At 45.0% G+C, this 27,138-nt stretch overlaps 1 protein-coding gene across 1 annotated transcript; it reads right to left on the reverse strand.

Annotated features, from left to right (window-relative positions):
- Positions 1-2,308: 2,308 nt before the first annotated feature.
- Positions 2,309-22,043, reverse strand: LOC144489577 (uridylate-specific endoribonuclease B-like; the record flags this gene model as incomplete). The annotated part of the gene is made up of 6 exons (XM_078207435.1): positions 21,958-22,043; positions 15,042-15,141; positions 13,634-13,739; positions 4,041-4,162; positions 3,760-3,872; positions 2,309-2,462 (listed from the first exon to the last, which is right to left on the reverse strand). Coding segments are annotated over exons 1-6 (681 nt in total), but the record flags the coding sequence as incomplete, so codon positions are not given.
- Between the last annotated feature and the right edge of the window lie 5,095 nt (positions 22,044-27,138).

Here is a 27,138-nt window from a genome sequence, read left to right on the forward strand (position 1 = left end):
CCAAACACTTCAATAAAACCCAAACACCTCAATAAAACCCAAACAGCTCAATAAACTCAAAAACACCTCAATAAAAACCCCAAACACCTCAATAAACCCAAAACACCTCAATAAACCCCAACACCTCAATAAACCCCAAACACCTCAATAAACCCAAACACCTCAATAAGCCCCAAAAAACCTCTAGATACCCCAAACAACTCAAAAAACTCAAACACCTCAATAAAAAGCAAACACCTCAATAAAACCCAAACACCTCAATAACCCCAAACACCTCAATAAAACCCAAAACACCTCAGTTAAACCCCAAACACCTCAATAAACCCAAACACCTCAATAAACCCCAAACACCCTCAATAAAACACACACACCTCAATAAAACTCAAACACCTCAATAAACCCAAACACCTCAATAAACCCCAAACACCTCAATAAAACCCAAACACCTCAATAAACCCCAAATACCTCAATAAACCCAAACACCTCAATAAACCCCAAACACCTCAATAAACCCCAAACACCTCAATAGAACCCAAACACCTCAATAAACCCCAAACAGCTCAATAAAAACCAAACACCTCAATAAAACTCAAACACCTCAATAAAACCCAAACACCTCAATAAACCCCAAACACCTCAATAAACCCCAAACACCTCAATAAAACCCAAACACCTCAATAAACCCAAACAGCTCAATAAACTCAAAACACCTCAATAAAACCCCAAACACCTCAATAAACCCCAAACACCTCAATAAAACCCAAACACCTCAATAAAACCCAAACACCTCAATAAACCCCAAACACTTCAATAAAACCCAAACACCTCAATAAACCCAAACAGCTCAATAAACTCAAAACACCTCAATAAAACCCCAAACACCTCAATAAACCCCAAACACCTCAATAAACCCCAAACACCTCAATAAACCCCAAACACCTCAATAAACCCAAACACCTCAATAAACCCAAACACCTCAATAACCCCAAACACCTCAATAAAACCCCAAACACCTCAATAAACCCCAAACACCTCAATAAAACCCAAACACCTCAATAAACCCCAAACACTTCAATAAAACCCAAACACCTCAATAAACCCAAACAGCTCAATAAACTCAAAACACCTCAATAAAACCCCAAACACCTCAATAAACCCCAAACACCTCAATAAACCCCAAACACCTCAATAAACCCAAACACCTCAATAAACCCCAAACACCTGAATAAACCTCAAACACCTCAATAAACCCAAACACCTCAATAAACCCCAAACACCTCAATAAACACCAAACACCTCAATAAACCCCAAACACCTCAATAAACCCAAACACCTCAATAAACCCCAAACACCTCAATTAAACCCCAAACACCTCAGTAAACCCCAAACACTTCAATAAACCCCAAACACCTCAATAAAACACAAACACCTCAATAAACCCCAAACACCTCAATACAACCCAAACACCTCAATAAACCCCAAACACCTCAATAAAACCCAAAACACCTCAATAAACCCAAACACCTCAATAAACCCCAAACACCTCAATAAAACCCCAAACACCTCAATAAACCCCAAACACCTCAATAAAAGCCAAACACCTCAATTAACCCCAAACACCTCAATAAAACCCAAACACCTCAATAAACCCAAACAGCTCAATAAACTCAAAACACCTCAATAAAACCCCAAACACCTCAATAAACCCCAAACACCTCAAGAATCCCCAAACACCTCAATAAACCCCAAACACCTCAATAAACCCAAACAGCTCAATAAACTCAAAACACCTCAATAAAACCCCAAACACCTCAATACAACCCAAACAGCTCAATTAAACCCAAAACACCTCAATAAACCCCCAAACACCTCAATTAAACCCAAACACCTCAATAAAACCCAAACACCTCAATAAACCCCAAACACCTCAATAAAACCCAAACACCTCAATAAACCTCAAACACCTCAATAAACCCCAAACACCTCACCTAAACCCCAAGCACCTCACCTAAACCCCAAACACCTGAACTGAACCCCAAACACCTCATCTAAACGCCAAACACCTCAATAAAACACTAAACACCTCAATTAAACCCCAAACACCTCAACTAAACTACAAACACCTCAATTAAATCTCAAATACCTCAGCTAAACCCTAAACACCTCAACTAAACCCCAAACACCTCAATAAAACCCCAAACACCTCAATAAAACCCCAAACACCTCGATTAAACCTTAGACTCATCATTAATCTGCAAATCCCCCCTATCTGTAACTCTGTAACCTCCCTGCCTTGTGCAATATTTACCTTGAGGCAGTTATTCTCCATGGTATAACCTCTATAATCCACATGGCCGAGCTTTTCCTGGAGGTAGAATTGGATCCAGTTGTGGAATCCAATGACTGTCCGTCCACCACGAGTTTCACCAACAAACACATGCTCAAATCCAGATGAATCAGGCCTGGAGGAAAGGAGATTATAAGAGGACGAATTTGATTTGGCAGTCAGATGGCTCTTCATCTCTGCAGCCACTCCACTCCTGGGACCTTGACTAATTCTCACTGGGGTACAGTTTCACACACACTGACTCTCACTGAGGGTACAGTTCTACATACACTGACTCTCATTGGGATACCTTCCACACTGTCTCTCACTGGGGTACAGTTCCACACACACTGACTCTCACTGGGGTACAGTTCCACATACACTGACTCTCACTGGGGTACAGTTCCACACACACTGACTCTCACACTGACTCTCACAGGGATGCAGTTCCACACACACTGACTCTCACAGGGATACAGTTCCACACGCACTGACTCTCACACTGACTCTCACAGGGATACAGTTTCACACACACTGACTCTCACAGGAATACAGTTCCACACACACTGACTCTCACACTGACTCTCACAGGGATGCAGTTCCACACACACTGACTCTCACAGGGATACAGTTCCACACACACTGACTCTCACACTGACTCTCACAGGGATGCAGTTCCACACACACTGACTCTCACAGGAATACAGTTCCACACACACTGACTCTCACACTGACTCTCACAGGGATGCAGTTTCACACACACTGACTCTCACAGGAATACAGTTTCACACACACTGACTCTCACAGGAATACAGTTCCACACACACTGACTCTCACTGGGGTAGAATTCCACACACACTGACTCTCACACTGACTCTCACAGGGATACAGTTTCACACACACTGACTCTCACAGGAATACAGTTTCACACACACTGACTCTCACAGGAATACAGTTCCACACACACTGACTCTCACTGGGGTAGAATTCCACACACACTGACTCTCACACTGACTCTCACAGGGATACAGTTTCACACACACTGACTCTCACAGGGAAAGAGTTCCACACACACTGACTCTCACTGGGGTAGAATTCCGCACACACACTCTCACTGGGAATGGTGCCTACGCCCATTCTTAGTTAGGTCTGGCACTGTCTGGATGATAGGACAACACTGTCATTGGGATAAGCAAAGCTCAATTAAAGTTGGCACTTCATATCAGCAAATATCTCAATTTGTATCTCCCCATGTGGAGCCACACACCCACATTCATACCCAAACCACACAAGCACACACACTCGCACACATATATTTATATACTGTATATATTTATATACACACACACCTGCAGGCTCGCACCCATACACACAGCTGCAGGCCAGAACACACACACCCTCTTTGTTTCTGAATTGTGTCTGTGATCACTTACTGACTGGAACCATTGCGAGCGTACAGACTGAACCAGATGTCATACAGCTGTTGTTTAAATTCCTCCTTGCTCATTTTTGCCCTCCCCTTCTTCACCAAATATCTGTGAGCAATCTGAGAAGAAACAGGGAGAAATTTTAGGAGCTGGAATAGGCCAAGAGTTTCAACCCTTTCTGGTATATTGAACCCAGCCACCCCCCACCTCACCATTGACTTCAATCCCACACACTTCCCCCCCTATCCATCAACGCCAGCCTCTAACGGTTTGCACTGTGACGGTACCTGCAGCACCCGAGTCTCCATCACAGCGTCTAGAAAGGTGTGGATCTCCTGCTCCTCCTCTGGGGTAATGGTCTCTGGTTCTCTTGTGTCAGCTTCATAATTATCCAGTAGGGAAATGAAAGCTGGAAGGAATCACAAATTTGTCTGATTTAATCTGTGCTTTATGTTAACTGCAGGAGATCGGGATGAGTGTTCTACTCGGAGATCAGACATTCAGTATGATATCAGTGAGGGGGTGTGCGGGGATAGAGGGAGAGGGAAGAGTGTATGGATTATACAGAGGTTAGCACACGGTGAGGGCAGAATGTTACATCCCTGACATTCAAACGTTCATTGACTTTGGCTGGACTGGAAGATAGAATCGCTACAGAAGGAGGCCATTCAGCCCATCGAGTTTGTACCGACCACAATCCCACCCAGGCCCTATCTCCATAACCCCATGCATTTACCCTAGCTAGTTCCCCTGACACTAAGGGAGAATTTAGCATGGCCAATCCATCTAACCCGCGCATCTTTGGACTGTGGGAGAAACCGGAGCAGCCGGAGGAAACCCATGCAGACACAGGGAGAAAGATTGTCCTGGCAGTCAGGCTCGGGGCTACCAGTGGAAGGGAGGTTTGGTTAAAGGACTTTCTCTGTTCAAAGCTTGCTGCTGATGCCAGTAAATAAAAGGTGTTCTCACAAGAAACCTGAGCCAATTCAATAGGTGAAAGCCAGTGATTGTCAACGGCTGGAAAGGGAATTGTGTGCCCTGTGCTCAGTGTAATATAAGGGTCTGGTATACACAGGGTTAATGTGGAACTGGGTACAGTACAGCCCACACAGTGATGTCAGAGGACACATGGCCCAGAACCAGGGGTCAGAGTGGTGTTGAGCCACAGGTAAGCATGGAAATGGCTCTTAGCTTATACCCTTTCCTGGATATGTGTAAATAGTTCTACTTGTTAATAGAGACTTACAGGTAAACTACTGAAGACTGAAGACTTCTTTAAGTGACACGTTTTTTATTTATTTATTAGTCACAAGTAGGCTTACATTAACATTGCAATGAAGTTACTGTGAAAATCCCCTAGTTGCCGCACTCTGGTGCCTGTTCGAGTACACTGAGGAAGCTTGACCAATGCATCTAACCTGCACATCTTTGGACTGTGGGAGGAAACCGGAGCACTCTGAGGAAACCAACGCAGATATGAGGAGAATGTGCAAACTCCACACACACAGTGACCCAAGCCAGGAAACGAACCCAGGTCCCTGGCGCTGTGAGGCAGCAGTGCTAACCACTGTGCCACCATGCTGACCCAACACCTGTAACCAACACCCTTCCAACACGGTAACAAGCAGGGTATCAAAAACCCTCAACTTTGTTAAAATACTGAAACAAACCAAAGGCTAAGAAAAACTTCAACACAGTGTCGGTCCCAAAAGGAGCTCCCAAAGAAGTCGAGGAAAAGTCTCCCAAAAATGCTCCAGAGAAAAGGCCTGGAAACTGAAGGCAGAAATTTTTACTCCAGCAGAAAATTCCATTGAATCTTCCTTGGAAGTCCAACTTCAGGGTCCACAAAGCCTGATAGGGTGAGCTAAATCTTTTAAAGTTCCAGGCTGCACCAACTCTCTGAAAGAGCATGTTACCCAAGCCTAGTGCCTCCCCCCCCCCGCCCCCTCCCCCCCCCACCCCATGGCTAATCCATCTAATCTACAAATCCTTGGACACTAAGGGGCAATTTATCATGGCCAATCCACCTAACCTGCTCATCTTTGGACTGTGGGAGTAAACCAGAGCACCTGGAGGAAATCCATGCATTCAGGGGAGAACGTGCTAACTCCGTACAGTCAACCAAGGCTGAAATTGAACCTGGGTCCCTGGCTAACCACTGTGTCAGCATGCCACCCTAAAGGCAAGAGCAAAAGACAAAAAGCAGAGCAAAAAACAAAATCGTCTTCCAGTATAATTCTCCACTACAAACCCCCAGATCAGTGGTTTACAACTGGCGCACCTTGAGGAATGTCCAAGTGTGCCGAGAAATGTTGTACAAAGCTAATGAAAATCAATGTAAATAAATTTAATCTAAAACAATATTTATTCCAACCAAAATTACAACTTAAAAAGCTTGTGAAAATTAATCATCAAATTATTTCAAGTGAGGTATCGGTCTTTCGATTCTAAAATGTGAACGTTCTAAATGCAGGTGGCCAAAGGGTGAAATTGAGATGACGTGATAGGTTTTACTAGTCACCATTGAAACTAAGAAACGGCATTTGCACGCTTTTTTATTGGTAGTAAACAAGACTGGACAAGGCAGCAGACTTAGCAAATTTGATCATATCCACATTTCTTTGCTGGATCTATTTTATATCCCCTGATCTAAAAAGAAACGGATAGATTGGATTCAATCGCTGATGAAACATCAGTAAGTTGCTATTTACTCTACTTTGCATTTTGCTCCGAAACATTAAATTTCAATTGTTTATCGGTTCAATTAGTTAATAAAAATTATACTTTTAAAAAATAAAGTTCCAAAGATGAAAATCGTCAAGCAAAAAAGTGAAACTCTGATGCCTGAATGGAGTGTTGCATGTGGAACAGATTTAGGGCAATGAATAGCTATAGATAGTTGAGTTGAGCACATTTGAAAATGTGTCTGGGTTGTTCTATGCTGGATTTGAAACATTCATGCCTTTCATTCTTATTTATCTTGCTGTATGCACTATGTTGCAAACCTCTCTAGTAAGACCGTAACCATAATAAATGTAAGTTAATACGACATTTATAAGCAATCGATTCAGCTGAAAGAATGTGGGTGATGCTGTGGATTTGTTTGTCTCACTGAACTGTGCCGTGTCACTGAGAAGGTTGGGAACCACGGCCCTAGATGGCCCAAACTTATTGTTTTGAAGCTTCCATGCAGAGTTAAAGTTTTAAAAAAACAGCCCTTTTTAAACAGCACTTTTTAAAGCTGTAACCACATACAATCATTAAATGATGACAGATCAGAAATCCATCTTACCAGATCAGCTTGCAGTTAACCAAGGGCCAAGCCAAATGGGAAATGTGACATCCTTAAGAAGCAACTTTTCATGTAACTTGAGTACATCAGGTCTCAGTGGGAAAAAAAATCAATGGAAGCCCAGATTTCTGTCTTTTTACACTGGTTTGCTGATCCCACAACTCGTGTTATCCTTCCGGCCAGCCAAGCAGGAAGAAACAGACGTAAAATCAGAAAATGTTTGTATCAAAGCTGATCTGAAAGACTTGAAGCGCAAGATTCAAGCTGAGTATATACCCTTGAAAACACATGAAAAACTAAAGTCTTCAATGAATCAAACCATTAGCGATAAAGGATAAATTTCAGTGATGGCACAGGAAAAAATAATGACCCTCAATTCCATGGGTAGCCAATCTAAGCAGGAGTTAGAAAAGTTCTGTACAGCTGTACAGCCTGGCATAATAGCAAGCAGAAGAGATGCTCAAATGAGTTGCAGCCTTGAAAAACTCTTTGAAGAACCAATACATGCCCCTAGGAAAAAATAGAGTTAAAAAAGACATTGAATGCAACTTCAGAAAAAGCTACATTGGCACTACCAGTAATGACAAAGCAATACACTGAAACACAGACCGAGAAGATAAAAGCTGAACATGAAAATAAACAGTTGAAAGAACAGCTAATTTGTCCTTCAAGATCAGATTCTAAATAGTGCATACCCTTCAGCAACATGGCAGAATAAAGAGTATCTGGTGCAGCAGAATAGCAGGATAGCAGAACAATGTCAATGAGACTCTGGTAAATCACAGGAAAACTAAAGATGAAGTAATTGTGGTTCATAATGAAAAGGAAAACCTTCACATGCTACAAGAATCCCTCAGGTCAGTTTGTCCCTCTGGAACGTTGCAAAGTGAAACAAAATGAATTTGATGTCACTTTGGAAAAACCAATGAACCAGTTTTCAAGCAAGACACAGAAATGTACAATATCCCAGGAACAAGTCAAGTTAAGAAAGAGACAACAGCAATGAAGGAAACAGTTGCACATTTGGAAGAAACCTTGGAAAAACATTACATTTCCAAAGAGATATACAAAGAGACAAAACTCAAGAACAGGACTGGCGAGCAAAGGTAAAATTTCTCAAAAAAGAGCGTGAGGTGTTTCAAAAACTATTGACAGAAATATGATTACTGAATGGGAGTTTGAAGGATAATGGGTAATACTCTGCTAAAAAATACTGATCAGCGCAGAGAATCAACTTTCATGTATGAGTGCTGAGCTTGCAAAGAAGAAAACGAGAACCGATGAGAACATTGGGGTGTTGCTCACAGGAAGTAGAACACTTGAATGATGAACTTGTACTAACAAATTCAACAAAGGTAGAACTTCTTGCTGGTGCCAGTACAGAGCGAGACTGCGGATAGTTGGGAACCTGTCTCGGGGGCAGGGAATTCAGATGGTGTTCGTGGAAGTGGAAATGACTAGGGTTGGGAAGCATTTTCCGATCAGGGCCAGTGTGATCTCCTGGACTCGTTTCGATCGCCTCAGGGGGTCGGAGAGGAATTTCCCAGATTTTTTTTCCCCATATTGGCCCTGGGGTTTTCACTCTGGGTTTTCGCCTCTCCCTGGAGATCACATGGTCTGGAATGGGGGGGTGGGGGTGAGTTAATAGGTTGTGATGAACAAAGCATCGTAGCTGTGAGGGACAGCTCGGTGGATAGGATATTGGTATGTAGATAGGCTGGAAAATTGGGCGGGGATCCTGGATTCAGGATTCAATCCTGGACCGGGGAGCGGCGCGGGCTTGGAGGGCCAAAGGGCCTGTTCCTGTGCTGTATTGTTCTTTGTTCTTTGTTCAATCAAAACTTGATGAACTTCAACCATCAGTAGCCTAAACGTAATGAGAAATTATTAGGACATGAGAAGGGATTACTGAAAAATTCGAAGTTACTTGAATGCAGAATTCAGGGCCAAAGGCAATGGAACTGTTAGACTTCGATCCAACCTGAGCAACAGAATGGACAGGGTGCATGGTATGGAGCAGTACTGAATATCCAGGTGAAATTGTCAGATTTTATATCAGAATATAACAACACTTACTTGAAGACAGCTCAACTGACCAGAGTCAAATATAACATAAAGTCTCGTAAGCTCAAAAGAAGAAAATAATGAAAAATTGTGAAACAGGTGCAAAGGTAGGTCCTGTTGTTGAAGAGACAATGCCTTTATACATCAAGATGGCCCAAACAACGAAAGAAGAGAAAAGAATCACTTAAGAGATGAATACATTGTTCATCCACCCCGCAAGGGGTTTGAGTGGCAGCAACCATCGATCAACACAACAGCCAGACCGACCAAGACACAAAGGAATGGGAGACCAGAATGAAAGCAGACCCAGATGCCAGTCCAATCTCCAGGCCTACAAGAAGAACTACAATCTACAGAGATTACCATAGAGCAACAAACAAGATATGGGAGGGCTAGAAGGTCACCAGACTCTGCCGGAACCTGTCATTCCCAGGACTTGGAGGGAGTGGAGGGCATGCCCCTGTCAACACCAATGGGGATGAAGTGGAAATGTCCAGAGCTTCAAGCTTTTAGGTGTCCAGATCACCAACAACCTGTCCTGGTCCCTTCACATGAGGCTATAGTTAAGAAGGCCCCCCAACATTTTTACTTTCTCAGGAGGCTAAGGAAATTTGGCACGTCTGCTATGACTCTCATCAACTTTTACAGATGCACCATAGAAAGCATTCTTTCTGGTTGTATCACAGCTTGGTATGGCTCCTGCTCTATCCAAACCGCAAGAAACTACAAAGGTTTGTGAATGAAGCCCAGTCGATCACGCAAACCAACCTCCCATCTATTGACTCTGTCTACACTTCCCGCTGCCTCGGCAAAGCAGCCAGCATAATTAAGGACCCCACGCACCCCGGACATTCTCTCTCCCACCTTCTTCCATTGGGAAAAAGATACAAAATTCTGAGGTCACGTACCAACTGACTCAAGAACTGCTTCTTCCCTGCTGCCATCAGACTTTTGAATGGACATACCTTGCACTAAGTTGATCTTTCTCTACACCCTAGCTATGACTGTAACATTACATTCTGCACTCTCTTCTTTCCTTCCCTCTGTACCATATGCTTTGTCTGTTTAACATGCAAGAGAGAATACTTTTCATTTTACACTAATACATGTGACAATAATAAATCAAACCAGTTAAGGCCCTTATGTGGTCACTTAATGGCCACCTAAGGGCCTTTTTCTGCCTAGCCTCGGCTTTTAGGCTGGCGAACACCTGATCTTGGGGCTGGAAAGTGGGAGCGGAGAAGGGCCTCAATTCGAAGGCCCCTTCTGACTGGGGACGCCCTCCACTAGGGCATCGGAGAGCTCCGACCCTCCCTCCCCCTCGCCTGACCTACCCTGGGACAGGGAGATTTCCCCCCTCCCCCACTCCAGGAACCCTGATACTTACCTCAAGAGCGGTCCTGGGATTTAGTCTCAGGCAAAGTACTGCAGTACCTCTTCTGACCACTGCAGCACTGTGCCTGGATAGGCTAAAGAGCTGCCAGCTAATCAGATTGTCTGATAGCTCTCTGAGGTGGGGCTTCTGTCCAAGTGTGGATGAAATCCTGTCTGCTGCCAATCAATGCTCAACTGAGGATGAAATAAGAACATAAGAACATAAGAAATAGGAGCAGGAGTAGGCCATCTAGCCCCTCGAGCCTGCCCCGCCATTCAATAAGATCATGGCTGATCTGACGTGGATCAGTACCACTTACCCGCCTGATCCCCATAACCCTTAATTCCCTTACCGATCAGGAATCCATCCATCCGCGCTTTAAACATATTCAGCGAGGTAGCCTCCACCACCTCAGTGGGCAGAGAATTCCAGAGATTCACCACCCTCTGGGAGAAGAAGTTCCTCCTCAACTCTGTCCTAAACCGACCCCCCTTTATTTTGAGGCTGTGTCCTCTAGTTTTAACTTCCTTACTAAGTGGAAAGAATCTCTCCGCCTCCACCCTATCCAGCCCCCGCATTATCTTATAAGTCTCCATAAGATCCCCCCTCATCCTTCTAAACTCCAACGAGTACAAACCCAATCTCCTCAGCCTCTCCTCATAATCCAAACCCCTCATCTCCGGTATCAACCTGGTGAACCTTCTCTGCACTCCCTCCAATGCCAATATATCCTTCCTCATATAAGGGGACCAATACTGCACACAGTATTCCAGCTGCGGCCTCACCAATGCCCTGTACAGGTGCATCAAGACATCCCTGCTTTTATATTCTATCCCCCTCGCAATATAGGCCAACATCCCATTTGCCTTCTTGATCACCTGTTGTACCTGCAGACTGGGCTTTTGCATCTCATGCACAAGGACCCCCAGGTCCCTTTGCACGGTAGCATGCTTTAATTTGTTTCCATTGAGATAGTAATCCCATTTGTTATTATTTCCTCCAAAGTGTATAACCTCGCATTTATCAACGTTATACTCCATTTGCCATATCCTCGCCCACTCACTCAGCCTGTCCAAATCTCTCTGCAGATCTTCTCCGTCCTCCACACGATTCACTTTTCCACTTATCTTTGTGTCGTCTGCAAACTTCGTTACCCTACACTCCGTCCCCTCCTCCAGATCATCTATATAAATGGTAAATAGTTGCGGCCCGAGTACTGATCCCTGCGGCACACCACTAGTTACCTTCCTCCAACCGGAAAAACACCCATTTATTCCGACTCTTTGCTTCCTGTCGGATAGCCAGTCCCCAATCCACTTTAACACACTAAATGGCAGCGGGCTTGTCGGAGGGCAGGGGGAGGTGGATGGTGAGCACCAAGCGGTCACCATCCTGAAAATTCAGGGCATTGTGTAATTCATGACATGGATGTGTGGGTGTGAACTCTGAACTTTGATTCACAGATTTCCCTCTGCTGTTTAATCAGCACCCTCTACACTGATAGTTCCTGAGCTTCTGCACATGTGTGGAGCTGAGGGGCCACTGACCAGTCAACTGTGAAGGACTCTCATCTGTAATCAAACCAACTCCCACTATCTGGGCACCATATCTACTCCACCCTCAGTGACAGCCTGTCCTGCTCCCACTCTCCTATGCGTCCTCCATTGGCATTAGCAGTGCGATGGAAACTTCAAGACCTCCCACCCACCTCTGCCCTCCAGCATAATGAGCGCTCATCTCCTGCAAAGACACAAAGAAAGAGTCTCACACAACATCCCTGTCCCAGCAATGCCACTGAAACAGATCCTTGGTCCACTGAAAGACAAGACGCTTGCACTCACACAAAATTGGCAGTAGCTCCTGCATAAATAATTGGCCATGATGCTCTGGCATGACGCTGCTCAGAGTCCTGAGGCACCACAAATAGGTCCTTGTTGAGACCCTGTGCATGAGCCACTGGTGTAGCATGTGTCACGGTCACCATTTTATACATACAGGGCCACCTTGCCATCATGTATGCCACCCACCTTCCCAGCCTTCACAATGTAATCGAAGACCTTTCAGCACGACACCCATGTCCTTGCCGCAGCCCCGTGGCTACTAAGCTCTTTGGTCACTTGCAGCCAGGACTTCATGTGACACCTGTTGCCCTTCTCCTCCCTGCTCTGTCTTCCTCACTGTCTGCAGGAGTGCCTCCAAAGAGGAGTCACTAAACCATGGAATGGCCCTTGCTCACATTCCTTCCTTTCTTTCCACTCTGCATCCTGCTGCACCCTTTCTGTGTGTGCAGACTGTGTAGCTGCTGCAGGCTACTCTTTGAAAATGACACCCTCAATCGAGCTTTTTTATATTTGTTCATGAGATGTGGGCATCATTGGCTGGACAAGCCAATGTATTGCCCATCCCTAATTGCCCTTGAGGGGCATTTAAGAGTCAACCACATTGCTGTGAATCTGGAGTCACTTTTAGCCAAACCAGGTAAGGATGGCCGATTTCCATCCCTAAAGGCCCTCAGTGAACCAGAAAATTGTTTTGATGACAATTGACAATGGTTTCATGGTCATCATTAGACTTTTAATTCCATTTTTATTGAATCCAAATTTCACCATCTGCTGTGGTGGGATTTGAACACAGATCCCCAGAGCATTGCCCTGGGTCTCTGAATTTTTAACCCAGGGACAATACCACTATGCCACCACCTCCCTCTTAGTTGCCAGTAGTAACTCCCACACGCCAGCCATAGTCAGTTACCTCCTCCCCAGACCTTCTATTAATTGGTCATCATGCCACAAGATACCTCTAGAAATCCCGCCATCCTCACTTGTGAGTTCACAACCCAGAAATGGCCACGCCTGGAAAATCCAACCCTATGGCTAGAATTTTACCATCCAGCCAACCACAGGAATCGGAGTAGGCAAAGGACGGATCATGAAAAGATCCACTGACCTCGGGCGAGATTTTACAGTTTCGGGACAAGCGAGGTCGCAAAATCTTGCCCTATGTCTCTGGCTCTCTCTCTCACTGGAGTGAATTGTTGTTTGAGATTGTGCTGTTAAATGTGTCATTCCTGGGCCGGGCAGTCAGGTTACTGGGATATGGGGTTTGGGTTGTCAGGTCCGGTGTGGGAGATGGTGGGTCTTGTACTATACCTGAAAATGTTTTCTTTTTGAAAAATTCCTCGTTCACAAAAAGGAACAATGGGAGCCCTGCTCCATCAGTGACGTCAGCGTTTCTTAACATTCGTCCAGCCTGGTCCTACGGGTAGCAACAATAAAGAGGAAGAGTTAGCCTGTGGTATAAAACCATCAAAATTATGACACAGCAGAAGGCCAACCATCCCATCGTATTTCTGCTCGCTCTTTGATTGGAACTGTCCATTCTAATCCTGTTTCCCTGCTCTGCCCTCATATTGTTGATATTCTTCCTTTTCAATTCTTACCCTACTCTCATTTAAATGTTCCAGGCTCTCTTTCAGCACCCCCTTGTAGTAAAGCAGCCCCCTTTTTTAATAATCTTGTGTGTGAGTAGGGATTTTCTCACCACCCCTTCATTATTCCAGTAATGGTAGAGGGAGAGGTTGGGACACGGGAATGGGGAGAAGGTGGGATGGAAAGGAGGGAGAGAGTTGGGGAGGAGGGAGGGGGTGAGATGGGGAGGAGGGAAAGAGTTGGATGGGAAAGAGGGAGAGGGTGGGATGGAAAGGAGGGAGAGGATGGGATGGGGGAGGAGAGAGAGGGTGGGATGTGGAGGAGGCAGCGAGTGGGATGTGGAGGAGGGAGAAGGTGGGACAGGGAGCAAAAGAGGGTGGGACGGGGAGGTGGGAGAGGGTAGGAGAGAGCAGGGTGGGGTGGGGGAGGAGGGAGATGGTGGGATGGGGAGGTGGGAGAGGGTGGGAATTAGGATTATTAGAAGAATGAGGGAAGAAGGTTCAGAGAAGAACTGACCATTGTACTATTGATAAAGTGGAGTCAGAAGAAAATATAAATGAATTCAGGAAAAGAGGAGAGAAATGTGATTAGATTGGAGGTCATCAAGGGAATGCTGTAGCTGACATTTCCACGAGTACCAACATTGACACTAATCTAGTAAGCAACACTGACATTAGCATTGTCCCAGCACTGGCACCTACACTAGCACCATTACTGGCACCTACAGAGTGGATTTATCACTGGACATAAGAGCATTATAAGAGCATGAATAGGCCATTCGGCCCTTCAAGCCTGTTTCCTCATTCAGCATGATCATGGCTTGTCTCCTGCCTCAATTTCATCTTCCACACTATCCCCATATCACTTAATCCCCTTAGTCTCTAAACATCTATCTAGTGCTTACACTAGCAGTGACACACAGGTCAAATTGTCTGCCTCTGAGCTGAAATTTTGTTCGAAGACAACTTTCATCAGCAAGGGTTTGGTAACAAGAGATTGCTGAAGAACCAGACACTCAGCTCCCTGCACATTTTCCAATCTTCTTCAAGCAGGAATGAAATCTGCTGTTTGGAATAAAATAATATTGTTGAACAATTCCTAAATAACTTCGGGCTTGACTCTAACCTACCTGAAGGTCGATCTTGTAATCTACCCCTGGTTGAAGTCTGTTCACATCATTGTCCCACAGGACCTGGGCAATGTCTGACAGTTCTGTATTGCTTGCCATTCTGAAGGGAGCAGAGAAATACAGTTTGAGAAGATGAAGCTGGACTTTCAGGAGTGAAGTTCACCATCAGAATCCATGTCGATTAAAAGGAAAATGTGGCAAGATGGATAAAGTCGCGATTCATCATCACTCTTTTGTACCTCAGCTGAGGGAGAATTTCCCCCCCATAAGTCAATAAAGTGAAGTAAATGTGCAAAGCACACCTTCCCCTTAACCCCAAGGGTAAATGCACGATGGCCCCAGCTCAGTTACTGCTCAGTGTGTAGGTAGGGAGAAGCCTTGGTGCCATGACTGCATAACATTAACATTAGGACAGAAAAAAAAGAGTAGGCCATTTGGACCTTCGAGGCCACTCAGCTACTCAACAAAGCCAATGCTGATCTGATTGTGGTCTTGGCTCCACCTTCCTGCCTGTCCCCATAATCCTCGACTCCTTTATAGAGCAAAAATCTGTCAAACTCAGCCATGAATATGTTCATTCACTGGTCTCCGAGTTATAAAATTTCAAAGTTGAACGACCCTCTGAGAGAAGAAATTCCTCCTCATCTCCTTCTTAAATAGGAGACCCCTGAATGATGCCCCCTTGCTCCAGACACCCCCCCGCTAAAGGAAACACCTTCTGTGTCAAGTCCCCTAAGAACCCCTTATATCAATAAAATCTTATTGTGATTCTGACTCCAATTGCTCAGAATCCCATTCCTGGCAGTAATTAACCCTTTACCAGCTTCAGTCTTGAGCAGCTCTCCTAGTCTCCAGTGTAACATTCCAGAGTGGGCAGTCCCCTCCTATTTCAGGAGTAAGCCTTTCTCCAAAGGCTGACCAATTTATTGATACTGAGGCCAGTTGTAACATCCTTTTTTCTGCCTCCTTTGAAACTGAGTAACTCAGCATAGATAAGGGATGGAATATGTAGCCTCTCTGGCTTGTATACCTCTCGACCAGAGGTATACCTCTGGTCGAGAGGTCGACACCGCTCGACAATCACCAGGCAAGACTGTTAGAACATAGAACAGAGAAAGCCACAGCACAAACAGGCCCTTCGGCCCACAAGTTGCGCTGATCATATCCCTACCTCTAGGCCTATCGATAGCCCTCAATCCCATTAAATCCCATGTACTCATCCAGAAGTCTCTTAAAAGACCCCAACGAGTTTGCCTCCACCACCACCGACGTCAGCCGATTCCTGTTGGGGAGCACTTCAGCGGTCACGGGCATTCGGCCTCTGATATTCAGGTAAGCGTTCTCCAAGGCGGCCTTCGCGACACACGACAGCGCAGAGTCGCTGAGCAGAAACTGATAGCCAAGTTCCGCACACACGAGGACGGCCTCAACCGGGATATTGGGTTCATGTCACACTATTTGTAACCCCCACAGTTGCGTGGACCTGCAGAGTTTCACTGGCTGTCTTGTCTGGAGACAATACACATCTTTTTAGCCTGTCTTGATGCTCTCTCCACTCCCATTGTTTTGTTTCTTAAAGACTTGATTAGTTGTAAGTATTCGCATTCCAACCATTATTCATGTAAATTGAGTCTGTGTCTTTATAAGCTCTGTTTGTGAACAGAATTCCCACTCACCTGAAGAAGGGGCTTAGAGCTTCGAAAGCTTGTGTGGCTTTTGCTACCAAATAAACCTGTTGGACTTTAACCTGGTGTTGTTAAACTTCTTATTGTATACCTCTGTCCAGTGTGTTAAAGGATGGCTGTTCATATTCTCACACACATCCTATAGAGTCATTTACAGCACAGAATGAGGATATTCGGCCCATTGAGTCCATGCTGGCTCTCTGTGGAGCAATCAATCAGTCCCACTCCCCTGCTCCTTCCCCATAGCCCTGGGAATTTATTACCCTCATGCGCTATCCAATTTCCTTTTGAAATTATTCATTGGCTCTACTTCCACCACTCTTTTGGGCAGCGGGTTCCAAGTGGTTCTCACTAAAGTTCAAGTTTATTTATTAGTGTCATAAGTAGGCTTACATTAACACTGCAATGAAGTTACTGTGAAAATCCCCCAGTCGCCACACTCCAGCACCTGTTCGGGTACACTGAGGGAGAATTTAGCACATCCAATGCACCTAACCAGCACATCTTTCTGTGGGAGGAAACCGGAGCACCCGGAGGTAATCCCTCAGACATGGGAAGAACATGCAGACTCTGCACAGACAGTGACCCAAGCCGGGAATTGAACCTGGCTCCCTGGCACTGTGAGGCAGCAGTGCTAACCACTGTGCCACGATGCTGCCCACTGGTTGCGTAAAAAAGTTCTTCCTCATGAACCTCTCATCTCTTTCCCAAACCTTCAATCTATGTCCCCCAGTCCTTGTACCATCAGCTAATGGGAAAATGTTTTTCTTCATCTAAAGCTGTTATTACCTCATAGATCATAGAATCTTTGAACCCCTACAGTGCAGAAGGAGGCCACTCGGCCTAATGAGCCTTCACCGACAACAATCCCACCCAGGCCTTACCCCCGTAACCTCATGTATTTACCCTGCTATTCCCCCTGACACTGAGGGACAATTTATCATGGCCAATCACCCTAACCTGCACATCTGTGGAATGTGGGAGGAAACCGGAGCACCCGGAGGAAACTCATGCAGACACAGGAAGAACGTGCAAACTCCACACGGACAGTGACCCGAGCCTTGTCCCTGGCACTGTGAGGCAGCAGTGCTAATCACTGTGCTGCCTCTATCAAATCTCCTCTTAACCTGCTTAGCTCCAAGGAGAACAACCCCGGCTTCTCAAATCATATCCAAGGAGATTGGAAGATTATGGTCTATCTCCTCTTTCCTCTCATACTTTCCTCAGCAATCTAGGGTGGATTACAACTGAAGATTTATCGACTTTAAGTAAAGCTAGCCTTTCCACTACTATCACATCAATTCTCAGCACATCCAATATCGCAACTAACTCCTCTTTTGCTTTGACAGCTGCATCCACTTCAGTAAAAGCAATGCATTTAGTATCTCAGCCATGCCCTCTGCCTCCATGCGTGGAACTTCTCTTTGCTCCCCCATTGGTCCCAACCCTCATCTTCTGATCCTTCTACTAATCATATGCGCATGGAAGACATTTTCATTTCCTTTTAGGGTAGCTTCCAGTTCACTCTCATTGCCCTTTTTCACTTTCCCTTTGAACTTGCTATATTTAGTCTGGTTCTCACTTGTTTCATCAACCTGACATTTATCATACAGTTTGATTTCATTGTATTCCCTCTCTTTCATCATTCAGGGAGCTCTAATTTTGGCTGTTTTTACTTTTCTCCCTCTTGGAAATTAACCTTTGCTTGAGTTGATTTTTGCCTTCCCATCTTTTGATTCAAATTTACCCAGGCTAGATCTGTTTGGGATTGGTCCTCTTTCAACGAATGATTTTTGCTATCAATTGCTCCTTTTCACTTTCCATAGCTGATCTAAATCTTATGGTACTATGATCACTGTTTACTAAATGTTCTTGCTCCACCTAAGCCACCTCATTTCCCCAGAATAAAATTCAAAGTCTCCTGCCTCATTTAGCTATAATCTAAGAAAATTCTCCTGAACACACCAGAAATTCTTCCTTCTCTTTGCTCTTTATGCTGTTAGCCCCCAGTGTATATTTGAATAATTGGAGTCCTCCATCATCACTCAATAGTTTTTACACCTCTATGTAATGTCCCTGAAAATTTGATCCTCCATTTCATTCCCGCTGGTTGGTGGTCTATAGAATACATTCATTGAATCTTCTTAACGAGAGTCTAACAGATTCTGCCCTTGAACTCGCCAGGACATCCTCTCCCTCAAGCACTACAGTACTTTTAATCAATATTACCACCTGCCTCTCCACACCACCTGGTTGATTGCTTCCCTATCTTTCCTCAATGCTTTGCATCCAGTAATATTTAGTACCCAGTCCTGTCAGATCAGTGAGCTTCATGCCAGAGCAGTGGAAGAGAGCACATCTTGAGTGAGATACAGCCAGAGTGAGTATACTTTTGGGGGATATGGAGCACAGCAGGGATTTGGTACAGAGAGAAAAGGTGCTTTTTTGGTTTTCAGTCTTCAGAGAGTGGTCTTGCCCTGCTGCAGGAGTAGAGGCTACAAGGGAGAGAACTAATTGATTGGTATGTAGTGGGCAAGGTCAGGTAAGTATTTCTTTAATTTGTCACATATAATTTGTAAGGTCTTTGCGGTATATTGTTTGTAAGAGCCATGTTCTATAGTAACAAGGATCAAGGAAGAAGGGTCCTTGAGTGACATATTATTTAATTTTAAGCATCTTCCTAAATATTTAATTTAAAGAGATAAATCATGTAGGATAATTCAAAGCTGTTGTGTGCTCCTCGTGCTCCATGTGGGAAGCCAGGAACATTTCCAGTGCTTAGGACTAGCATTTGTGCAGTAATGGGATTGAGGGTGATTTAGTGGTTTTGATCAGGAATTGGCTAGCTGTAAGAAAACAGAGGGTGGTGGTTGATGGGAAATATTCATCCTGGAGTTCAGTTACTAGTGGTGTACCGCAAGGATCTGTTTTGGGGCCACTGCTGTTTGTCATTTTTATTAATGACCTGGATGAGGGTGTGGAAGGATGGATTAGTAAATTTGCGGATGACACTAAAGTCGGTGGAGTTGTAGACAGTGCGGAGGGAAGTGGCAGGTTACAGAGGGACATAGATAAGCTGCAGAGCTGGGCTGAGAGGTGGCAAATGGAGTTTAATGCGGAAAAGTGTGAGGTGATTCACTTTGGAAGGAGTAACAGGAATACAGAGTATTGGGCTAATGGTAAGATACTTGGTAGTGTGGATGAACAGAGGGATCTGGGTGTCCATGTGCATAGATCCCTGAAAGTTGGCACCCAGGTTGATAGGGTTGTTAAGAAGGCGTACGGTGTGTTAGCTTTTATTGGTAGAGGGATTGAGTTTCGGAGCCAGGAGGTCATGCTGCAACTGTACAAAACTCTGGTGCGGCCGCATTTGGAGTATTGCGTACAGTTCTGGTCGCCGTATTATAGGAAAGATGTGCAAGTGTTGGAAAGGGTGCAGAGGAGATTTACCAGGACGTTGCCTGGCATGGTGGGAAAATCGTATGAGGAAAGGCTGAGGGGCTTGAGGTTGTTTTCGTTAGAGAGAAGGTTAAGAGGTGACTTAATAGAGGCATACAAGATGATCAGAGGATTAGATAGCGTGGATAGTGAGAGCCTTTTTCCTCGGATGGTGATGGCTAGCACGAGGGGACATAGCTTTAAATTAAGGGGTGAGAGATATAGGACAGATGTTAGAGGTAGGTTCTTTACTCAGAGAGTAGTAAGGTGTGGAATGCCCTTCCTGCAGCAGTAGTGGACTCGCCAACATTAAGAGCATTCAAATGGTTATTGGATAAACATATGGATGATATTGGAATAGTATAGATTAGAGGGGCTTTAGATTGGTTCCACTGGTCGGCGCAACATCAAGGGCCGAAGGGCCTGTACTGCGCTGTAATGTTCTATGTTCTATGTTCTATGTAAGTGTCATGATGTGGAGATGCCGGCGTTGGACTGGGGTAAACACAGTAAGAAGTTTAACAACACCAGGTTAAAGTCCAACAGGTTTATTTGGTAGCAAAAGCCACACTATGTAAGTGTCACCAGCTGCAGCTCCTAGGAGCCCGCATTTCAGAGCTGGAGCAGTGACTGGGGACACTACAGCATCCACAAGGTGGAGAATATCATGGATAGCATGTATAGAGAAGTGGTCACACCACAGGCTCAGACTCCAGAGGCAGGAAGGGAATAGGTGACCACCAGGTAGAGCTAGAGGACTTAGAAGGGCAGTGCAGGAATCTCTTGTGGTTATTCCCCTGCAAAACAGATATACTGTTTTTGATACGTTTGAGGGGAATGACCCCTCAGGGGAAAGCAGCAACAGCCACATTTGTTGCACCACAGTTGGCTCTGCTGCACAGGGGAGGAGTAAAAAATGTAGGAGTAAAAAGGCAATACTTAGAGGTGATTCAATTGTAAGGGGATAGGCATTTCTGTGGCCACAAGTGAGACTCCAGGATGGTGTATTGCCTCCTTGTGCTGGAGTCATGGATGCCTCGAAGCAGTTACAACATTTTGAAGCACTGTGTGTGAACAGCCAGTGGTCGTAGTACACATTGGTACAAATGACATAGGTTAAAAAAAGTGATGAGGTCCTAAGGAAGTAAGTTGAAAAGTAAGATGTCAAAAGGTAGTAATCTCAGGATAAATCAGGTGAATACATAGCCTAACAGATGGTGCAAGGTGGAGGATTTCAGATTCCTGGGACATTGGGACTCGTTCTGGGGGAGGTGAGACCAGCACAAACTGGATGAGTTGGCTTACACCTGGACAGGAGCTTAGCTTAGGGGTTTTTAAAAAAAAGGACAGCATGGACAAGTTGGGCCGAAGGGCCTGTTTCCACACTGTAAACCTCTATGATTCTATGACTCTAAAATTGTTTACCCATGGAACCATTCTGGTAAATCTCCGCTGCACCCTCTCATATCTTTCCCTGTGTGATGACAAGAAATACCAAGACTCAATACTATAGTTGGAGCCTAACCAGAGCTTTCAAGATAACTTCCTAACTTTTGTACTCGATACCTCTTGTTGATGCCCGGAATCCCCTATGCTTTACTAATTGGTCTCTCAACCTATCCTCTCTCTTCCAAAGATCTATGCATATGAACTCCCAGATCTCTCCATCCCTGCAAATTCTACACAACTATGCCTTTAAGTCTACATTGCTTCTTTCTATCCCTTCTATCAAAATGCATCAGCTCACATTTTTCTGTATTAAGTTCTAACTATGTCTACCCAATTATACCTACCTATGTTCCATGTCCCACTGCATTTGATTGGTATCATCCTCATTGTTAGCCACACCAAATTTGGTATCATTGACAAATGTTGACATTTTACTCTTTATTCCAACTTATACCAAAAATAACAGTGGTCTTCACACTGAAACCTGGGCAACACTATTGTCCATCATTCTCCAGTCTGAACAATAACCATTTGCTCATTATTTTCTGTCATCTAACAAACAAAGACAAACAAACAAAGAACAATACAGCACAGGAACAGGCCCTTCGGCCCTCCAAGCCCGCGCCGCTCCCCGGTCCAGGATTGAATCCTGAATCCAGGATTCCCGCCCAATTTTCCAGCCTATCTACATACTAATATCCTATCCACCGAGCTGTCCCTCACAGCTACGATGCTTTGTTCATCACAACATATTAACTCACCCCCACCCCCCCATTCCAGACCATGTGATCTCCAGGGAGAGGCGAAAACCCAGAGTGAAAACCCCAGGGCCAATATGGGGAAAAAAATCTGGGAAATTCCTCTCCGACCCCCTGAGGCGATCGAAACGAGTCCAGGAGATCACACTGGCCCTGATCGGAAAATGCTTCCCAACCCTATTCATTTCCACTTCCACGAACACCATCTGCATTCCCTGCCCCCGAGACAGGTTCCCAACTATCCGCAGTCTCGCTCTGTACTGGCACCAGCAAGATGATCATAGAATGAAGCCTTGAAACGAGAAACAAAGAACAATTAGCCCGCGCTGCTCCCTGGTCCAAACTAGACCACTCTTTTGTATCCCTCCATTCCCACTCCGTTCATATAGCTGTCTAGATAAGTCTTAAACGTTCCCAGTGTGTCCGCCTCCACCACCTTGCCCGGCAACACATTCCAGGCCCCCACCACCCTCTGTGTAAAATATGTCCTTCTGATATCTGTGTGAAACCTCCCCCCCTTCACCTTGAACCTATGACCCCTCGTGAACGTCACCACCGACCTGGGGAAAAGCTTCCCACCGTTCACCCTATCTATGCCTTTCATAATTTTATACACCTCTATTAAGTCTCCCCTCATCCTCCGTCTTTCCAAGGAGAACAACCCCAGTTTCCCCAATCTCTCCTCATAACCAAGCCCCTCCATACCAGGCAACATCCTGGTAAACCTCCTCTGTACTCTCTCCAAAGCCTCCACGTCCTTCTGGTAGTGTGGCGACCAGAACTGGACGCAGTATTCCAAATGCGGCCGAACCAACGTTCTATACATCTGCAACATCAGACCCCAACTTTTATACTCTATGCCCCGTCCTATAAAGGCAAGCATGCCATATGCCTTCTTCACCACCTTCTCCACCTGTGACGTCACCTTCAAAGATCTGTGGACTTGCACACCCAGGTCCCTCTGCGTCTCTACACCCTTTATGGTTCTTCCATTTATCGTGTAGCTCCTCCCTACATTATTCCCACCAAAATGCATCACTTCGCATTTATCAGGATTGAACTCCATCTGCCATTTCCTTGCCCAAATTTCCAGCCTATCTATATCCTTCTGTAGCCTCTGACAATGTTCCTCACTATCTGCAAGTCCTGCCAGTTTTGTGTCGTCCGCAAACTTACTGATCACCCCAGTTACTCCTTCTTCCAGATCATTTATATAAATCACAAACAGCAGAGGTCCCAATACAGAGCCCTGCGGTACACCACTAGTCACAGGCCTCCAGCCGGAAAAAGACCCTTCCACTACCACCCTCTGTCTTCTATGACCAAGCCAGTGTTCTCCAACCATCTAGCCACCTCCCCCTTTATCCCATGAGATCCAACCTTTTTCACTAGCCTACCATGAGGGACTTTGTCAAACGCTTTACTAAAGTCCATATAGACAACATCCACGGCCCTTCCTTCGTCAACCATTTTGGTCACTTCTTCAAAAAACACCACCAGGTTAGTGAGGCATGACCTCCCTCTCACAAAACCATGCTGACTATCGTTAATGAGTTTATTCCTTTCTAAATGCGCATACATCCTATCTCTAAGAATCTTCTCCAACAACTTCCCCACCATGGACGTCAAGCTCACCGGCCTATAATTACCCGGGTTATCCTTCCTACCCTTCTTAAATAACGGGACCACATTGGCTATCCTCCAATCCTCTGGGACCTCACCTGCGTCCAGTGACGAGACAAAGATTTGCGTCAGAGGCCCAACGATTTCACCTCTCGTCTCCCTGAGCAGCCTTGGATAGATTCCATCTAACCTGATAGTTTTCTTATTCCCTGAGCCTCAATTTTCTTAACCAGCCTTTTATGTGGTATTTTGTCAGGTGCATTCTTAAAATCCATATAGACAACATCCAATGCATTCCCCTCATCAACCTTCTCTGTTACTTCATCAAATAATTCAATGAGATTTGTAAAGCCTGATCTGCCTTTTACAAATCCCTGCTAGTTCCCTTTTCATTAGCTCAAACCTCTCCAAATACCTTTTAATTTTTCCCTGATTATTGTATCTAAAACTTTACCCACCGTGGATGTTAAACAGAGCAACCAGTAGTGACTCGTTATATTCTTACACTCTTTCTTGAATAAGAGCGTCACATTTGCCACTCTCCAATCCTCTCCCTTTCCCAGATTGATGGAAGATTGTGGCAATCGCTGTCTCTAGTGGATTTTCACAGTAACTTCATTGCAGCGTTAATGTAAGCCTACTTGTGACACTGATAAACAAACTTAAACTATTTTCACTTCTATTAGAAACCTGGGATGCAAAGCATTCACACGAGGTAACTTATCAGCATAGCCAGCCTTTCCCGTACTTCCTTCCTTTCAATTTTCACCCCTTCCATTACCCCTACCATCTCCACAGCTGCCAACACTTTATCAGTTTCCTCTTCCTCAGTAAACATCAATACAAAGTCCTCAATTATTATTCTAACCTTGCCCTTCACCTCTAAGATTATATCGCCTCTTTGTCCTAATAGGCCCCGCACCATTTCTTTCCACCTGCCAACGATCTGCACACCAGTAGAAAGATTTTTAACTTCTCATTTGTGGTAACTGCCACTCTATTCTCACATTCTCTCTTTACCTGTCATAGTTTCCTCTTCAATTCCACTTTCAACTTATAAGTGAGATTTACCATGCAGCCCATCACGTGATTCACCACAGGGAGAGGCAGTCTGCCACTGGCCAGTGGTGGGATCTTCTGGTCCCACCATTGCCAACAGGGTTTCCTGTTGAATGCACCCCTCGGCACTGGGAACCCAGGGCAGGCGTGCGCCATCGGCAGCACAGGTAGATCCCGCCGACATGAATGGCCGGAAAGTTCCGGCCATCGTATTTGATCTTTTTCCCACTTGAAGAATTCACCTGACGTGCATCTGTAAAAACTTTAACAATTGCAGTTTAGAAAGTTTTACCTTCCTTGACGCCACTTTTAGGGTAATGATTAAGGACTGCGCTTCAATGTACCTTCGCACTCATTCACTCACATTTAGCCTGTTCTCACTGCTGGCAAGGCCCCACTACCACCACATGGCATGCAGTGAGACACCGATGTGCTTGATGGTTCTTGTGGCCAAGGCTCCAAGATTCCTGGACTGTGTCCTCTCACTATCTGCACTTGGTCAGCTTTTGTGCACCTTCCTGGATGTCACTGTTTGACTGTCATTGTTGGAGTTCCTGAGCAACCAATAGAAGGGCCCTCCCTCACTATCTCCCTGTAAAACGAGGACAATGAAAAGTTTGGGTGAGGCGATCGATCAGCAGAAAAAACTCAGCCATGTCAGCATATCGCAGAGCTCTTAATACAAAAAGTGGGCCCAGAACATTGAAAAGCAGCCAGTCACAATCGCCCATGCTTAGCCTCTCTGACCTCCAACCTGACGGGCACAGAGCAGAGGGATTACTGTCAGTCTCAATGCTCACATTCAACTGCCCTCAGTATTCACTAAACTGTAAAGAGAAACAAAGAGTGCAAAATTGAGTGACGTAGCAGTGCATGTTCGTGTGTGTGCAATGCACCACTGGCCACTTCCTGCACTACCCATACGTCATTCAAATTGTGGACACAAATGCCTCCTCTGCAAATGCTCACAGATCTTGAATGGCCTGATAAAATTGGTCAATGCATGTGCAGGCAACATCTTTGTAAATCACTCCTGAAACAACAAAACTTGTGAAGTGAGGTGGTCCCTGTTCTGGGGCTATTTAAAAGGTCATTCAACTGCTTATAGGTGGCTCGTGGCCCCTACATTTAGTAGGACAAGGGCAGAAAATGCATGGGAACACCAGAACCTGCAGGTTCCCCGCCAAATCCAAGCCATTCACCATCTCCTGATTGGAGCTATGTCGCCATTCCTTCACTGTCACTGGACTGACCTGTGGGTGTACCTCCACCTCAGGGACTGCAGCGGTTCAAGAAGGCAGCTTATCACCACCTTCTCAGGGGCAATTAGGGTTGGGCAATAAAAATGCTGGCCTAGAAAAAAATGTATTTTTGTTTTCTGTTAAATTTGCAAACGTTTGTGGAAGTGCTGTAATAAATTATATGTTCTTCAAAAGGTCCTGGAAAGTCGATGTGCACCCATTGCCAAGCCTCTTCCAACCATTCCCAAGGATGCAACAATACTAACGGTGGCAGATTTCATATCTTCACAATTGAAGTTTTTTCTTCGATCTCCATGTCCAATCCAGGCCATCAGAAATAAGTCCTCACCATTTCTTCCATGCGCACAATTCCACAATGGCCCTCATGCAATTTGTCTAACCCTCGTCCTCACAATGGTGGTGGAATGATCACTCTGTGTCTCCAAAGACTGTACTGACAGCTCCAATCTTCCAGTGGAGAACAGCTTTAGTTCAGGGTTTTACAGGGTTTAGTTGTAAGGTTTTGCCTCGTTGCACCATGTCCATTACTTTGGAGAGTATCGGATCGCTCTGTGTGTACTTTTTCACTTGTCCTTAAGTGACAGGTGAATTGTCTATTGAAAAGCATCACATATCTGATGCACATTCCATGTGTTAACATGGCATGTCCACGATGATAATTGACCTCAATCTAGCGAACCAGGGCCATAGATTGATTTTTTTAAAAGTCTGATTACTATTAAAATTAATCATTGTAGCCACAGAAAGCATCAAGGAGGATATGATTGGGAATCAAATGTACCATCAGTGCCGGATTTAGACTTGGTGAGGCCCTAAGCTATAT

The sequence above is a fragment of the Mustelus asterias genome, unplaced genomic scaffold (assembly GCF_964213995.1).
Source record: "Mustelus asterias unplaced genomic scaffold, sMusAst1.hap1.1 HAP1_SCAFFOLD_2320, whole genome shotgun sequence".
In the NCBI taxonomy this organism is placed as follows: Eukaryota; Metazoa; Chordata; class Chondrichthyes; order Carcharhiniformes; family Triakidae; genus Mustelus; species Mustelus asterias.